The 19249-nt window shown below is 31.6% G+C and overlaps 1 protein-coding gene across 1 annotated transcript; it reads right to left on the bottom strand.

Moving 5' to 3' along the window:
* Positions 1 to 11462: 11462 nt before the first annotated feature.
* On the bottom strand, positions 11463 to 16283 carry LOC100797212 (phosphatidylinositol:ceramide inositolphosphotransferase 1). Its single transcript, XM_003552164.5, has 12 exons — positions 15411 to 16283; positions 15182 to 15271; positions 14305 to 14391; positions 14149 to 14217; positions 13906 to 13986; positions 13204 to 13275; positions 12989 to 13049; positions 12804 to 12906; positions 12233 to 12328; positions 12099 to 12145; positions 11886 to 12016; positions 11463 to 11761 (listed from the first exon to the last, which is right to left on the bottom strand). The coding sequence occupies exons 1-12, from the start codon at positions 15441 to 15443 to the stop codon at positions 11681 to 11683; spliced, it is 951 nt and encodes a 316-aa protein (XP_003552212.1). The 5' UTR covers positions 15444 to 16283; the 3' UTR covers positions 11463 to 11680.
* Between the last annotated feature and the right edge of the window lie 2966 nt (positions 16284 to 19249).

Genomic DNA, 19249 nt, shown 5'->3' with positions numbered 1-19249 from the left:
CCAAACAGAGCACAAACGGATAAGGGGAGAGAGGATCCCCTTGTCTAAGACCCCGCTGCCCTTTTAAGTGACCATAAATGAATCCATTGACTGCCACACTAAAGGAAGTGGAAGAAACACATTCCATGATCCAAGTACAGAACTGGGCTGGGAAGCCAATAGGAAGTTTGGACATATCTCCCATGGTGACCCTTCTAGACTCGCTTGACATTTTAGTGAAACACTTGGTGATTTCATTACATAGTGTTGCTGCATTTTCCAAAAATAAATAAAGTAAAATATTTTTGTACCCAAATTTTTGTACCCTATTGAGTCATTTAGATGGACATTGATCTTTTTATGTCACTATGATAATGTGTGTATTATAAGAAAAATACAAAAGCAACTATTAACTTAACAACCTTTATATACTATAGTCTATAGAGTCTATGTTATATTCATGGCATGGGTAGTCTACATGGATCTTATGTTCAAACACTAAATTAAAATAGGGTCTATTATATCTATTTTTGTATATTTTCTTTCTTTTAACATAACAGTGTTGTGATATTTAGTGATATAAAGATTGAAGTCAGATTTGGTGAGTGCCCTTAAATGTTGGGATCTCTATTTTCTATAAACGGTGCATATAATGGTGACTCAATGGAGGCTCCTTAAAGTTGGTTTTAATTAGGTTAAATAGTCACTTTTTTCCTTAAATGTGTAATTCGTTAAAAAAATGTTTCCTTAAAAAATAAAAATACAAAATTTAGTCCTCGAGAGTATAGAAAGTGCGACAAATATATATGGTTGTTAACTTTCGTCTGTCATCGTTAATAAAATAGGCTACGTGACATAGAGGAACGAATTTGTCACTGAAATGATTGTCAACATGACCATCTTTAATTGCCAACATAGGGACATATTTGTCATATAAGGGAGTGTTTGGTTTGACTGTTTTCTGTTTTCATTTTCACTGGAAATAGAAAATGGTGATGGAAATGTGTTTGGTTGGATTTTTGAAAACATTTTCAGTGAAAATATTGTAGAAGCATATATGATATAAAGTTTTGATGATGCCCAAGATAAACGCTTCTCAAGTTTAATCCAAGTCAAGAGTCACAACTCTTTAGAAAATAACTCCCAAGAATCATAACTCTTCAATCACAACTCTTCAGAAAATAACTCCCAACAGTCACATCTGTTCAAGAGATTTTTGAATGGTCATCAAAGGCCTATAAATAGGTGACTTGGGACACGAAATTCCAAAGAGAGTTTTTCTGAACTAAATTGTCTTATCCTCTCAAAAATATTCCTTGGCCAAACACTTGTATTTTCAATAAGGAATCTTGATTGATATTCAATTGTAATATCTTTCTCTTAAAGAGAGAATTCTTCTTCTTCTTATTCAAAGAGATTTGGTTAAGAGACCGAGGGTCTCTTAAGATGTAAGGATTTCTGAACACAAGGGAAGGGTTGTCCCTGTGTGGTTTAGACTTTGTTAAAAGCATTTTACAAGATAGTGGAAATCTCAAGCGGGTTGCTTGGGGACTGGACGTAGGCACAGGGCGTGGCCGAACCAGTATAAAAACTGAGTTTGCATTCTCTCTTCCCTTAAACTTCTTTTATTTATTGTTATTTATCTTTTGCTTTAAAGAAGTTTATTTTGAATTGTCTTTTGAGTAATTCATAATAAGGGTGCATTGTTAATCCCAAAAGAGAGAGTGAAAGTTTTAATTGGGGAATAGTTTTTGTATCTTAATTCAACCCCCCCCCCCCCCCTTTTAAGATAACTGAGGCCACTAGTCTAACAAGTGGTATTAGAGCTTCATTCTTGTATAAAGTTTAGAAGTTTCAAGAATAATGGCCTCAGCAAACTATTTATTTCCCGAAGGGAATTCTATAAATAGGTCTCCCATTTTTAATGGCGTGGGTTACCATTATTGGAAAACCCGCATGCAAATTTTTATAGAGGCTATAGATCTTAATATCTAGGAAGCCATAAAAATTGGACCCTACATTCCCACTATGGTGGCAAGGAATACAACCATAGAAAAACCTAGGGATCAATGGAGTGAGGAGGAAAAGAGATTAGTTCAATACAATTTAAAAGCCAAAAATATCATTACATATGCATTAGGAATAGATGAATACTTTAGAGTGTCAAATTGCAAACATGCAAAAGATATGTGGGATACCTTGCAAGTAACCCATGAAGGGACAACAAATGTAAAAAGATCTAGGATAAATACTTTAACTCATGAATATGAGTTATTTAGAATGAATCCAAATGAAACTATACAAGAAATGAAAAAGAGATTTATCCACATAGTAAATCATCTTGCATCTTTAGGAAAAATATTTCCAAATGAAGATCTTGTCAATAAAGTGTTAAGATGCTTAAGCAGGGAATGACAACCAAAGGTAATGACCATTATTGAATCTAGAAATCTTACTAGCATGTCTCTTGCTACCTTATTTGGAAAGTTACAGGAACATGAAATGGAATTGAAGAGATTGAATCAACATGAGGAGAATGATAAGAAGAAAAAAGGAATTGCTCTTAAAGCTTCATCTTCAATGCAAGAAGAAAGTGATAAGGAGGATTCAATTGAAATAGACGAAGATGATGATCTTAGTATTTTTGTAAAAAGATTCAACAAATTTCTAAGAGTCAGAGGAAATCAAAGAAGATTAAATTTTAAATAAAAAAAAGAAGGGCAGAAGATTCATCTTCTACTCCAAAATGCTATGAAAGCAATCAACCTGAACATTTGAGGGTTGATTGCCTAATATTCAAGAAAAGAATAGAGAAATCTGAAAAGAAAGTTGTTAACGAAAAGAAGGAAAAGAAGGCCTACATTACATGGGATGACAATGATATGGACTCATCTGAAGATTAAGAAAACGAAATTGTAAACCTGAGTCTAATGGCCAAGAGTTATGAAAGCGATGAAGAGGTATCCTTGAAGAAGAGTTGGTACATATATAACGGATGCTCTAAACATATGACGGGAGATGCATCAAAGTTCACTCATATCTCTCCCAAGAAAAGCGGACATCTGACTTATGGCAACAACAATAAAGGTAGAATTCTTGGAGTTGGAAAAATAGATGATGTTTCAAAATCAATAGAAGAAATGCATATTCATCAAAAAGATCACAAAGGAAAAAAAGATGTAAATAATGAAGATTTTCACAATGATTAAATCAAAACAAATGCTGATCTTCCAAGAGAATGGAGAACTTCTAGATATCATCCTTTTGACATCATCATTGGTGATATATCGAAAGGGAATTCTCTCAAGACATGCAAAGTGAGTTTGAAATGTCAATGATGGGAGAACTAAATTTCTTTCTTGGGTTGCAAATCAAGCAAACCAAGAATGGAATTTTTGTCAATCAATCAAAGTATTGCAAGGAATTGATTCACAGATTTTGGATGGAGAATGCTAAGCATATGGTCACACCAATGAGTACTGCTTGCTATTTGAATAAAGATGAAACCATTCAGTCAATAGACATTAAGCAATATCAAGGTATGATCGGATCACTTCTTTATATATTTGTTAGCAGAGTAGATATAATGTTTAGTATGTGTATGTGTGCTAGGTTTCAATCAAATCCCAAACGATCACATCTTAGTGGCGTTAAGAGAATTATAAGATATCTGTTAGGCACTATGAATATAGGATTATGGTATCCTAAAAATTCCACATGCAATTTAATAGGATATTCTGATTCCGACTTTGCCGGTTCTAAAACTGATAGAAAGAGCATCAATGGAACTTGTAATTTCATTGGATCTGCTCTAGTTTCTTGGCATAGTAAGAAATAGAATAGTGTTGCTTTATCCACTGCTGAAGCGGAATACATTTATGTTGGCAGTTGGTGTGCCCAAATTCTTTGGATGAAGCAACAACTTTCTAATTATGGAATATTTGTTGATCATATTCCTATAAGATGTGATAACACGAGTGCTATAAATCTATCTAAGAATCTTGTTCAACACTTAAGAACCAAACATATAGAAATAAGACATCATTTTCTTGAGAGATCATGTTCAAAAGGGGGATTGTGTTCTAGAATTTATTGATACAAAGAATCAGTTAGTTGATATCTTTACAAAACCTCTCCCTAAAGAAACATTTTTTGCTATTAGGAGAGAATTAGGTCTTCTAGATGTCAATGATCTAGGCAATAGGTAACTCAAATTGAGTTTTATCCTCCTTATGATCAATAGATTGTTTATGAGTCTAGTTGCTTGTGTTATTTGATTTTGTTTGTGATTGATGATTGTTGATTGAATGTGTTTGATTGTGCTTGTGATTGAATGTTTTTTTGATTGTGTTTGTGATTGAATATGTTTGATTTTGTTTGTGATTGATGATTGTTGATTGAATGTATTAGATTGTGCTTGTGATTGAATGTGTTTTGTTTCTGATTGAATATGTTTGATTGTGTTTGTGATTGATGATTATGTGTGTATTTGACTTGAAATAGTTAGCTTTAAGTGACAAAGCCTTGTTTAAAGGGTTCGGTAATCGATTACCATTCCATGTAATCGATTACATAAGAACAACAAGGTTGTAATCGATTATAGAAGCCTGTAATCGATTACCAATAGGCACTATTAGTTACAGGATACTCCTGTAATCGATTACAATGGCCTGTAATTGATTACAAGGCGTCCCTGTCTATAAATATCTGCATTTTCGCATAACCCTTATTCTCCCCTTTTGTGTGACGGCGCAAAACCTTCCCCAATCTTCAAATCCATGTATCTCTCTCATTTCTTCACCAAATCACTTCAAACAAAGCCCGATCTTCATCATTTTTCATTCACTTTCAAACTCACCAATCAAAATCCGCTGCAACATCTTCAAATGGCAGAAGCATCGAAGAAGCAAAAAGGATCTTCCTCCACCACCACCGCTGCTGGCCATTGCTGCCAAGGAACCTCTGGAGACCCATCCGCACCGGTTCTTCCTTCTCTTTCATCTCCTAGATCATCCATATTGTTTTCCTCGGATGATCAACGTCAAAGGTACTATTCTCAATTCTGTAATAAGGTCATTCTAGACCCTAAGTACCTTCACCTTGAATTCTTTGATGAAGAAACATTTGATTGTTACCAAGTGTTTCAAAATTATGGTTTGATTGATTTCATGTCTTTGAAACTGTCATACTTTCCTGAATTAGTTAAGGTGTTCTATAATAACTTGAAAATTCAGGATGGTATTCTTTACTCTGAGGTGCATAATATTCCTATTGTCATTGATCAGTCCTTGTTCTTTTCCTTGACTAAACTGCCCAGTCAAGGTGTTTCCTTTTGAGGGCATCCTTGTTGATGACTGGAAATTTGATTATTCTAGTGATGATGCTCTTCGTATGGTCTGCAATGACTAGGTTGAGATGACCAGCAGATTACTTGCTGGGTCATTAACTTTTGATTGTCGCATCATGCATTATATCATTGTTCGTATTTTGCTTCCTTGGTCTTCAAACCTTGCTCAAGCCTCTAAGGAGGATTTGATTCTGATGTGGGTCTTTCAAACTAGTCGTCAGATCGACTGGGCCCATTTAGTTTGATACCGGATGCATAAGGCATTACGGGCCAATGCACCTTTGCCTTATCCCCACCTTGTTACTTTCTTTCTTCATCATTTTAATATTCCTTTGGATGGTGAACCATATGTCAAGGTTAAGAGATCTTTTTCTATTAGTGTCAGTGCGGTTACCTCCTTTGGTTACCGAAAGGATGTTGATGGTCAGTGGATTCGCAAGTAAGACTTGCCTCCGCCTATTTCTTACAAGCGTACCCCATCTCCTCAACCACAAAGGGGTGATTCCACTTCTCTTCTGGCTGAAGTCCTCACAGAACTACGCGGACTTCGAGCTTTTGTGGGTGAACGATTTGAAGCAATGGATACTCATCTTGATGTGATGGATACTCGTTTTAATGGGATGGATACTTGGATCACACTACTTGAAAATGATATGAGCTTCATCTGGCGTTGCTTCGATCCCCCGACCGACTCTTAGTTATTTCTGTTATGCTTTATTTCCTTAGTTTTCTGATTATTTCTTAGCCTTGTATTTTGGCTTTTATTGCTTTAGTACTTTGATTATGGTTGTCTTTGATGTTTCTCATTATGTTTTGCTCTGTGTTTGGTGATTGTTAGACTTTGTTTTAGTTGATTAAGACTTGTTTATGTTTAGTGTCTTCTATGGATTGACTTAGTTTTTGGATGGATTGTGCTATGATTTTAATGTTGCCTTAGTTCCTTCCACTAGACGTTATTGGCTTTTTGATGTTGCCAAAGAGGGAGAGAACAAGGGTAGAATTTATCATAAAACTTAGGCATAAATTCCAATCTTAAAGGGGAGTAAGGGTTGTGAGCAGGTATTATCAATTGTATATCATTTATCTTGATTTCAGATTATTGTCATCATAAAAAAGGAAGAGATTGTAGAATCATATATGATATGAAGTTTTGATGATGCCAAAGATAAGCGCTTCTCAAGTTTGATCCAAGTCAAGAGTCATAACTCTTCAGAAAATAACTCCCAAGAGTCACAACTCTTCAGAAAATAACTCCTAAGAGTCACATATGTTCAAGAGATTTTTGAATGGCCATCAAAGGCCTATAAATAGGTGACTTGGGACACGAAATTCCAAAGAGAGTTTTTTTGAACTAAATTGTCTTATCCTCTCAAAAATATTCCTTGGCCAAACACTTGCATATTCAATAAGGAATTTTGATTGATCTTCAATTGTAATATCTTTCTCTTAAAGAGAGAATTCTTCTTCTTCTTCTTATTCAAAGAGATTTGGTTAAGAGACCGAGGGTTTCTTAAGATGTAAGGATTTCTGAACACAAGGGAAGGGTTGTCCCTGTGTGGTTCAGACTTTGTAAAAGGCATTTTACAAGATAGTGAAAATCTCAAGCGGATTGCTTGGGGGCTGGACGTAGGCACAGGGCGTGGCCGAACCAATATAAAAACTAAGTTTGCATTCTCTCTTCCCTTAAACTTCTTTTATCTATTGCTATTTATCTTTTGCTTTAAAGAAATATATTTTGAATTGTCTTTTGAGTAATTCATATTAAGGATGCATTGTTAATCCAAAAAGAGAGAGTGAAATTTTTAATTGGGAAATAGTTTTTGTATCTTAATTCAACCCCCCCCCCCTTCTTAAGATAACTGAGGTCACTTATCTAACAAATATTTTCTCAAACGAACCAAAAATTGAATACAATAAAATCTCGTTTTCAGTTGAAACCAGGAATCTCATTTTGGGTAAAATGAAAACGCAATGGCAAGGAATGTAATTTTAAGCAAATCTAAAAATACATTTTCTTTTGAAAACGCATTTTCAGTGTTTTTATTTCTTGAAAACAGAAAACAAGAAGTCAAACCAAACATGTTTTCAGAATTTTAATCTTTTAAAAATGAAAACAGTTTTCAGAAAATGAAAATGCAAACCAAACACACCCTAATATTTTCTTGACTTTTCCTCTTTCCACTCTATGGGAATATGAATGGGTAAATAGTCGCTTTTGTCCCTCAATGTGTAATTCGCTGACAAATGCGTACCTGAAAGATGAAAATACAAAATTTAGTCCCTGAAAGTGTAAAAAGTGCAACAAATATATCCGGTCGTTAACTTTCGTCCGTCACCGTTAATAAAATAGTCAAGATTCAAAGAAGTGAAAATGGGATATATTTATCTTTTAGGGTAATTTGAAAAAATTTGTAATGATTGGTGCACTGTTACAATGTTTTATTTTGGTAAACTCGTACAATGTTTATTTTGGATAATCTCTATTGTGACAGATAAATTATGGTTGATAATCGATATTATCGTTATTATTATACTTGTATTAAATTATGTTTTCCAATGTATTTTTTTAAGTGATTATTGTAATGTTATGCTTGTAACGATAAAAAATGACGAAAATTTATCCTAAAATTATATTTTACCCTTAAATGAAACGAAACATCGGGTCCAACAAATTAGTCCAATAGAAACATACTGATATTTAAGTATAATAAAAAATTACTGACATTTTCGTCCAGTAATGTTAGCTTATTAACATTTTTGGTCCAATGGAACGTATTGACATTTAGGTCCAAAAAAAATTATTGACATTTTCGTTTAACAAAAAATTACTGACATTTACGTCCAAAAATGATATCTTATAGACATTTTTGTCCAATCTAGTCAGCATAATCACATTGACAATTATTTCAGTGACAAATTCGTCTTTCTGTGTCATATAGACTATTTTATTAACGGTGATAAATGAAAGTTAACGGTCGGATATATTTATCGTACTTTTTACATTTTCAGGGACTAAATTTTATATTTTCATATTTCATTAACGCATTTGTCAACGAATTACACATTTATGCACAAAAGTAATTATTTACCCTTTTAATTAAGAATCAAATACCGCAATCTTAGGAAATATAGGCTTTAATTATGATGCCCTACTTGCACTGGCTACAAATTTTTACCCTTAAAACAATCCGTGGTACTGTGATAAGTGATAACATCAACATGGTTGTTGAGAAACATGATACCCCATGAGACAAGGTGTTTGAGCAATGTATAGGCTTGTGGTCCATGCGTAATGGAGAAATGCATGTGTTTGATCAGTCTCAGAAACGGAAACTTGGAGGGAATTTGTACTTCAAAAATGGAATTGCATACGTGGCACAATATCGGGCACAATATTGGGCACAATTCATGCAGCATTATTATGTGCCACAAGCACATGCTTAAAGCACCATGTGCATATTAATGTTACTTGTTAATTACCATTTCATATTTAGGAATTATTCGAGCTCCATTACCTTTCATAACCACCAAACTCAGCATTTATGGCAATGTACCTTTTAATAATCAGTATAGCATTTGGTAAACAATTATTTCGGGAACTAATCTTTGTTTTTTAGCTGTCTTAAAGAAGTTTCTAACTTATTTTAGCAATCAGTACAGCATGGTTGTTTCAATTTTTATTTCAAAAAAGCTTTTAAATCTGAGAGGTCTTTTTAATTTATGTAAATGTTTAGTTCAATTTATTTTGTAATTTTATATTTAGGAATTATTTGACTTTCATTATTACTTTTGAAAACTACCAAACTCGTCATTTAAGGCAATGTACCCTTTAAATAATCAGTATACACCATGTGGCAAGCAATTATTTTGGAGAATAATCTTTGTTTTTCAGCTGTCTTAAAAAGTTTATGGTTCATTTTAGCATTCTGTACAGCAATTTTTTTTTAGTTTTATTTTTAAAAAATATATAAAACATCTTTCAATTTATATGCATGTTTGTTTCAAATTATTTTAAGAAAAACATTCTGTAATTTTATACGAAACTTTCAAAGTTAAAAATAAAAATTTGTGAAATAAAATAAAAATGTTTTTCAGACATAAATATTGGGGTTTTCACCATTTTGGGTGATTTTTACAAAGTATTTACTGAATTGAATTGGTCTTGAAACTATCTATTTGTTATGTGTGATTTTTATTACATGATACGGGGAGCACCAATCAAAGTGACGTCATTAGTTTATCTTTTGTCATATAGTGGATGACGTCATCTTATTTCATGTCACACGTTTAGGTTGGCTTCTTAGAACAGGTAATGTCACCTTGTCAAGTGTTACATAGGAGGCGTCACCCTAAATGTTGTCTCCTTCGTTTTGTATTTAATAATAATTAAATAATTTAAGTGATTTTATATTTTAATAATTTTAATTTTAATTTAAGTGACTTTAATTAATTTTGAATGTTGTTTTTACTTTTATAAATTGTTGGTCCTTAGAGATATTGATTAGGATTTATGGTTAATGGTTTTATTAGATCATGTGTTTGTATTTATTGATAGTTTTTTATATTAAATAGCAAAAAACGTATTTGTAATAAAAAAATGAGTTAAATTGAAATGCATTATAATAATTACAATGACAATATGGATGAAATGATTTTTTTTTCATTTATGACAAACTGATGTCAATTTTGTGGATAATTAGTTCTGTTGCGCCCTTGATGCCTACATTGGCTACAAGTTTGTGCATGTTGAGATTTAAATAATTCATTTAATTCCTAGTGTAGACCTTGCTTGACCCTTTAGATGTAATTTGGACTCATCTAGAAGAATAATAGAGTCACTCCTTTTAGGTATGACTTCTTCACAACCAAGGAGATTATAGTTTCTAGGAATATACTTGAATGATGGTTTCGATTTTGTATACCTTATCCACATATTGATATGAACCAATGTTAACATGGACACAAGCTACAATGACGTGGGAGTTAGGATATATGTAGGCTTGAAAAGTTCCACACCCAACTTTTTCACTCGCGTGGGAACAATTAATTAAAGTCACTTAAATTAAAATAAAATTATTAAAACCTAAAATCACTTAAATTATTTAATTATTAAAATCACTTAAATTAAATTAATTATTAAAATTACTAAAATAATTTAATTAAAATTATTAAATACAACGAAGGAGAAAACCTAAAGGGTGACACCTCCTATGTAACGCGTGATGTAATGACATCTCTTATGTAACGCCTACTTTGACTGACGTCACCATAATCTCATGCAACAAAAATCACCCATGACAAGTAAATAGTTTCAAGACCAACTCAATTCAATAAATACTTTGTAAAAATCACCAACATGGTGAAAAACCCCATAAATATTCCTAAGATATTAATTTGTGAATATTATAGTAAAACCCTCACTTTTTAGATAAAAATGAAAGTGTTTCGTGAATTAATTTACTTATGATAATTGACCATATACAAAATATTCATAAAAGATAAATAATACTCAAATGTAGTTTCCTTTCAAGCCCTTCCTTCAATTAAAAACTTACTAGAACACCTCAACAAGAAAAAGTGGCAGAAGATATAATGTTACTTAGAAAAAAAAAATAGTCATGTCCCTTTTTAATTGGAGAGACCAAAATAGAAACGGAAGTACGCATTTCAATCCATCATCCTCATATTTAGGTAAGAGTAATAATTGTCTCAACAGCAGAAATTTAATATAAACTTGACATTTCTAGATTCAATAATGAATGCACGCCATGTGCCATGTGCCATGTTTACATTTTCAGTGGAGTGACCTGGTGCTAAGAGAACACAAGATTTCCTACACCAACCCTTTTGTCAGCAAGCGACAAAATGTACAAGTGTCTGGTTTTACTTCATCTATTTGCTCAGCAATTCAAATTAACTCCTTTTTACATTTAGAAATTTAGAAACATGTTACATTTTACTGATGATTTTCTCTCCATGTAAAGAGCATGATCATGGTGCACCAAAAATATACTGTTAGGGAGGACTATGCATATGGTACTAAAATTTTCTCTCCATGTAAAGAGCATGATCATGGTGCACCAAAAATATACTGTTAGGGAGGACTATGCACATGGTACTAAAAAAAGAGGCAATGTGAATTGGAAATTTTTCTATAGCACTGCTGATGCTAGATCATTTTTCACAATGAGAACAAATGGATCAGGGCTGCAATATGTTAAAAAGCACACAACCCAGTTACAATAAACACAAATCAGGCTAACAAAAATCTAATCGTATGTAGGTTGTTGTAACTTTCCAAAAGGCCATGTTGCAGCAGATCTCAACTTTGTGCAGCATAGTAAGCTAATGTATCTATGAACCATTCATTGCAGTGTCAGCATGATGTGCATGGCTATCTTCCAGAATCTTTCCATTTGCTTGAGTTCTCTGCCTCTGAGTAAAGTCACAAAAACCATGTTATGTCCAGATCACAGAAAATGACATTACATGAAAAGAAGAAAGGAGGAAAGGTAGGGAGAGAGGAAAAAAAAGGACAAGTAGAAGGCATTCAACACACCCAATCTGCAGGGTCAACACCATTCCCATTCAACAACTTGTGGTTCTCTTCTTTGGTCCTGCCATCTTTGTTGTCCTTGGTGCTTAATGGTAGCAGCAGTGCTGCAGCAGCATTTGTCCGGTCTGGCAATTCTGTAGTAGAATAACCAAGTTAGCATATAACAGCAAATTGCTGTTACAATAGCAACATGTAATTATGTCCAAATGTCCAAACCTTCTAATTTCTTCTCAACGAAAAATACCACCAAATTAACCGTATACCTGCAAGGGATAAAAAAAAACATTAATAAACCAAAGTGGACATGGACCACAAAATTTGAACATTGCAATTCAGAATATCCTCCTTACCAGGCAACAACTACATCAACCGTGTAATGTTTGCGTGAAGCTATTATCAAAAGAGACTGACACACAGCAAGTGTCCATCCTAGCTGCTTTATACATCTGTAGTGATTCATGAATAAGCACAATAAGTTATAACAGAAATTTAAGTTATAGTACAATATGACAGTCATGAGTAATGGCAAGTCCTAAAATAAAAAAGAGATAATTATACTGACTTTCCTTGAGGTTAAGGATAATTGCATGCACACCCTTCTTGATTGAAAAGTTACGCTTACCTCCCTTGTTTTGTCATTTTTAAGAACAGTTTGTAACTGTGTATGGGGTTCAACATAAAAATAGGCAGGTATGTATAATTTTTCCAAAATAACATGTCAAATGTGTATAAGGGAACTTGGTGTAATTTTTCTATCATGAAAGGTGTAGGTCGTAATTAGTACAAAGTACAAGTATCAAAGACGGTTGTGGTAATTATCACAATAAACAATGAAGCAACCAAAACAAATGTTACGGCAGTGAAATCTTCTGGAAAACTTAAATCTTCACAAAAATGAGTCAGACCCATGAGCCAATTTACCTTCTTGTGCCGTATCTATGATATGTATTAACAAAGACTAGAGTAAAGATCATGTGTGATGAAAATATCAAATCACCACATCCATATATCACGCCACGTGGAACTGCATGATGAAAACCAAATGAGCACCATAACAACCAAAAAGGAGTCAAAGCTAAAGAACTCAAGAACAATAGTATACTAACAATTAATCAAGAGGACTTCAAAGACACTATCTGGATGAGGCAGTGTAGCAAGTTTAGACCCCTGCACGATACATGAAGTGGAGTTAAATCAAAAGATTATTTGAAAAGAATCCAGCTTGCATAGTTTACCACTCACAGTCACCAGAAAGAAGAAACAGTTAATTTTAAGAGACGTGATGTTTGTTTAAAAAGCACACATTCTCAAATAAGTATACCTCTCGGCAATGGTAGTTTGGACCAGGAAGCTGCGTAGCATAAAATGTCACTATGCGAAGAGCTTGGGAAGCCTGCAGTTAACAATTACAGAGGAGCCAAGCTTATCAAAAAACTGTTATAAATCCATATGCAATGGGTTGAAATGGACATGAACTGATTCTGCTTGCTACACATAAAAGGAGGTGAAGCAATGTGACAACTTAACAATGGGTCTATGATCATCGCAATGATCATTTCCAAGATAATTTATATGTTCTTATTTACAAACTTTTTCAAGCCTTAAACTTAATTTACTTCCAAAACAATGGCAATTACCCATCTATTAGAAAGTTTCACTACTAGTTAAAGGGTTAAACAATTTGAGAAAGCACAGCAAGTCTTTTACTTTTCAATTTTCTAAAATGCAAAGGCTTCAGAAAAGATCTAAAGCAAGACGGCAACTATAAATAGAGAAAGATAGGAAACCAAAGTCAAACAGTAATGATGCTCACTTTTACATCAATATGCATGGAAGCATAATTAGAGATAAGCTGCGAAATCATGATATTACTTTAATAATCAGCATTATCTTTGTTGACAGCAAGAACTGCATTTTGTGTTAGCAACACACTAATTCATTTTCTAACCCTAAGCACTCAAGTCAAATGTTTAAACAGTTATAAATAAATTAGACAATACTTAAACACATGATGAACACTTACAACTAAGAAAGCTAGAACCCTGCACCATATTAGAACCGTGTAGATCTTTTTGCTCTTGTATATAAAGGGATGAAATGTCCACTGCGAAAGCACACATTTTGAAGCATATCATTAAAACTTCAAAAAAACTATGATACTTATTGCAGACTAGAACTTTATAGGAAAAAGATAAAACCATGCTAGCAACTGAAATGAAAGCAGAGAAAGGGAGAATAAGATTGAAGAGGGGAGGAGAATTCTTACAAGGACAAAGGATAAAAAGATAAAGGTAAACAATGTTTCACTAATATAAGCCTTCTCTTGCCCAAGCTCCTGTAACAGCGACAAGATTAAAAATTCAAAAGGCAGTCCTAGGTAAGAGATTTTTGACACACAGAAAAGGGAATGAAAATTACAGACCGGAAGAAGGATGAATCCAAGATCCTGTAGTGTAGGGCCAGGCCTATGCAAATAATGAACTCCTCGTGCAGCCAAACCATGTATGTACTGTACGGAAATAGTTTAATTTGAATTTAGACATGGAACAATCATAAATAAATATATAAATAATAAAAGTATGTTAAATTAAACAAAACATCCTTCATGCATAACACTAAACAAGGATACAAAGTTTAGAAAAATATATACAAAATTTTGCTATTCTTATTTATTTACCCTTTTCTCAAACTAAAACAAAAAGAGAAAATGCTTGATAAAACATTTCAACTGCCTTCAACAAGTACATGCAAAATATTAAAGGCTTTCTGTCAATGAGAGAAATGAAACCATGTGGGAATCAGAGCGCTCCACATGGACTTGAGTAAATTTGAAATTAAGATTTAATTAATAAGTATAGTCCATTACTTATGTCAGCATTTCATTTGAGACGCAGTAATTGATCAAATTTTGAGCATGCATCGAATGCCACATCCTCTGAGTTGCAGAATATGACAAACAATGCAGCAGTTACCAGTTCCTTGTGTTTTTCCTCATTGAATTATCAAGATATCAAATTTTTAACACTAGATGATAATCTTTATCAAAATAACGTTAATTGATCAAACACAAAAGTTTATTATATTAATTAAACTAGGTTCCTAATAAAGAAAACTAGCAACCTCCAGAAGTAACCACACCAACATGAAGGAAAACTTTTAGTAGCGTTCAAGTAAAGCTCCCACCACAACCACTTGTGAAAACTATTTGAATCTCCAATCCACAAAAAGAAAGACAAAAGCACCTTTGCATTCCTTTCACAAAAGGGTAACCAGAACAACCTTCATAGGAGGAAACTAACCTGAAAAACAATACCAGCGAGAAGGTACTTCCAATTCTCCGCAAGGAGGTTGAGCTCGGTAGTTGTCTCTGCACAAAATCTCTTCCATAGCTGCACAACAAAAGATTAAAATTAACAATAAATAGAGAAGACAAAGAATAAAAGGAATAATACCCGGATGAATAAAAAGGTTGTACTAAAATAGAAAAGGGTTCACAAAAAAAAAAAAACAAAAACAAAAACAACCAACCTTGGAAGCCTCGCGACCAATGTAAAACGACATGTTCTTCTTTTTTTTCTTGTTGTTGATGGTGGTGTTTTTGCTTTTGTTGCTGATGATGTTGTTGATGCTGTTGTAACCGTATAACGACCACTTCCATATTACTTCATAACGACACTTTTAAGGTCAACATCATTGCCCTCAAAATTTAAACCAACAATCGCATAAAAAAACCCAGATAGGAATCAATCCTTTTCCCACTTTCTTGCTATTAAAAGCTGAATCTTTTCCTTGGAAAAACACACACCCACGAGGCAGAATTGCGAGACAACTTAAAAAATTCGAATAAAAAAACTGAGAAAACAAAAACAGAAGAGGATCTGAGGAGAAAAAACCGAAAGCCAGAAAAAAAAGATGGAGATCGAGAGAACCCAGATGATGATCACAAAATGCCCAGTTTCCCAGAAAATTCAAACAAATTCAAAAGGGGTTCTCTGAAACCGAACGAAGATTGCAATGGTGAAAAGGGGTGTTTGGGCTTTGCTTTCTCTCTCTAGACTCTCCCTCTCTTCCCTCTCTCTCTCTCTCTCTGAAGTTTTTCTATCCGATTCTCTTCCCTTTCTCGCTTGGGCTGACTGCAATGCACGCGAGTAGAACGCGGAGAAGACGGTTGAGAAGAGAGGGAGAATAACCAATATTTATATATAAAGCAAGTTGCTTTTTTTTTCTTTTTCTATATTCACATTTTTGGAAATTTTATCGCATTTAAAAACAAAGGGTTGATTTTTCTATTATGATTTTGAATAGAAAAACGAAAAACAAGGGAAGATGATGAGTGAGAAAGAGAAAGAAAGATACTGGAAATGGATAGATTAGATACATGGTTTGACGCCACCAACACATGTTTCACTTTCTCTCTCCTGTTGGGTGCTGTTACTAGGAAAGTGAGAAGAGACAGACAAATTGAACCTTGCTAGAATCCTCCGGCTTCGGAAAATTGGGTTAATTGTTTATGAGTTTAATAATAATGAAAAATAATTTTACATTTTGATTCAATTATAAATCATTATTAATATAATTTTTAAGTATTTATTATAAAAATTAATAAAATTATTATATGATAAAATGTGATAAAATAATAATATAAAATAAATTATCTAAAATTATTTTATATTATCATTTAATCATAAATTATTATTGATATAATTTTTAAATAATTATTATAAAAATCAATAAATTTATCATATATATATATATATATATATATATATATATATATATATATATATATATATATATATTATAAACGAATGAAACTACAAAATAAACCATGAAAGTCATTCTATACTCATAATATATAACCTATTTTTTTTTATTATTGTTTGTTTAATTTGTAACTAAGATAAAAATGACATTGCATTTTGAAAAATGAAATTTGAATAGGGTTTAATTATTAATTTATTATTCTTCTTTGTTTGAAAAATAGGAACAATGATTACGTTAGTGGCTAACAGAAACAATGATTTAGTAGGAGAAAAAGAAAGGGTGGCTGTGGATCCCCTCGGGTCCTCCGGCTTCGGCCTGCAAAGTTGTGATGTTTCCTTTGTAAAATAGGCTTTTTAAGTGTGTGTTTGAATTGGGTGATAAAATTGATTTTAACAGAGTAGAATTAGTTTTGGTACAAATTGTTTGAATTTTATCATGATTTTTATATATTATAATTGATTCTACGTAATTTTAAAAATAATCCAAAGATATAAAATTTGATTAAATATAAGGTTGATCCCACCTTATCATAATCTCATAATTTTATAGGTTATACAAACACACTAAATTTCCATATGGAGTTTAATGTATATATTCCTTTCAAACAAAGAACAAAATCTATATTGGTTAAAAATTTATGTTGTTAGAAAATTCTCAATTATCTATTGTGTAAAATTTTGTTAATAATTTTGTTGATAGCTAGTGTTTTAGTTTGTGCATGTCATAGAATAAATATTTTCTTTTTATAATTAAAATTTATAACAAAAAATATTTTTAAATATATAATAAATGAATAAATATTTTTTAATATGTAAATTATATTTATATTTATGACAAATAATTTATATTATGATACACTATTATTTTTAATTACTAATATTTTTTTAAAATACTAAAAGATAAATACAGATTCATAGATTCAATTGAAAAAAAATAGTTAACGAACCTAATTAAAAATTTTCAATATTTCAAAGAAATGCAGATTAATTTAACCTTAATCAATCAAATTAATTTAAAATTTAAAAATATTATTTAATTTGATTTAAATTTAAAAGTGTAATATAATTTTAATAATAATATTTAAAGACAAACAAATTATTCGTACTTAAAATAAATTAAGATTTAATTTTAATTTGGCTATAATAATAATATAATTCAATTAAATTTTTAAAAAATAATTGTTATAATTTAAAATAAAATACAATTTAATTTAATTTAAATTTAAAGCTAATAACATACTCATAATGATTGCATTACCAAAAAAAACTCATAATCATTGTTATTTATTTTTCTAAATTAAGGGAATCAAGACTCATTCCCTTAAAAAGTAGGAATTGAGTTTTATATAGGATCGTTTGATTAATTTGGTGATTTGGATCTTTTTACAAACTGTTTTTTTTTATTACAAATTGGTTAAAACATGCTAAGTTAGACGGTTTAATTTTTCTTTTTTATAATTATATTATTGGTATGAAATATTTATTAATTTTACTTATGATTATTTTCATCTGATTGATCACTTAAAATGAGTTTCTCTTTTTAATTATCTTTTTTTCATTCACAAAACTTACTCAGAGATCTTAATTAAGAAAAGTGAATCCGGTTAGTTTAAGAACTAATTGTCAATAATTGGATTCTTATATATTGATTTGGTTTGATTCTTAATTAGTCTAGTTTGAGTTTTAATAGTTTGTTTGGGCACTTCTACAAAAAAATTGTAGCATCATCTAATGATTTCATGTTTTTGGAACTATATATTCAATATTCACAAAAAATAAATGTATAATTTAATCAAGATAATAAATTTCATTAGAAAGGCTTGTTAAATTTGAAGAAAAAGATACAACTGAGAGGCCTCCAAATAAATTTATCACAGGAGTCCTCATTTATAGTAAAAACTCTTTAAATTAATACTCGATAAATTAATAAACTCTCTAAAATAATAAATTTGTCCGATCCCGACTTGGACCAATGTAAAAAATTGAAAAACTTGGTAAAATAATAAGATAATAATTTTTCGTGAGATCCCTTTATAATTTTTGGTCTCAAGAAAATCATAAATTAATAAGATCATGATTTTTCATGAGATCCTTACGTATTTGATCTGACATAATTGATTTTGTAACACCTTTTAGATGAGAAGTCATCTTGTGAGATATGATTTGAATACTCTAACACATTCATATAATTTATATATGCCAAACTTGCTTAAGAATACATTGAACACATTTGTTCTTCTTGTTTACATTTAATGTACTTCAAAAGTCATTATTGATTTCCAATGCATATGAACACAGTAGTTGCTAATTTACGTTGAGTCCTAAGGTTCGTTGCAACATAATTCTAAGAGGCATAGACTAATTTATCTTTTTATTTGGTATGTATAGTATAATTACTTAAAAACTCTTTAAATTAATAATTATTAATTCATCGATAAATTAATAACTCTCTAAATTAATAAATTTTTCCGATCATGACATTATTAATTTATAGAGTTTTTATTGTAAGAGCATATACGCTTATATTGCATCCTTGTGAAACAAAGCCACAATCAAGGATAAGAAACTAAGAAACAAATAAAAGTATATCATGTTGGCTGGATA

This window comes from Glycine max, chromosome 18, assembly GCF_000004515.6.
Source record: "Glycine max cultivar Williams 82 chromosome 18, Glycine_max_v4.0, whole genome shotgun sequence".
NCBI lineage: Eukaryota > Viridiplantae > Streptophyta > Magnoliopsida > Fabales > Fabaceae > Glycine > Glycine max.
Note: the sequence above shows the minus strand (reverse complement) of the source record. Positions and strands in the feature narration are given on the sequence as shown.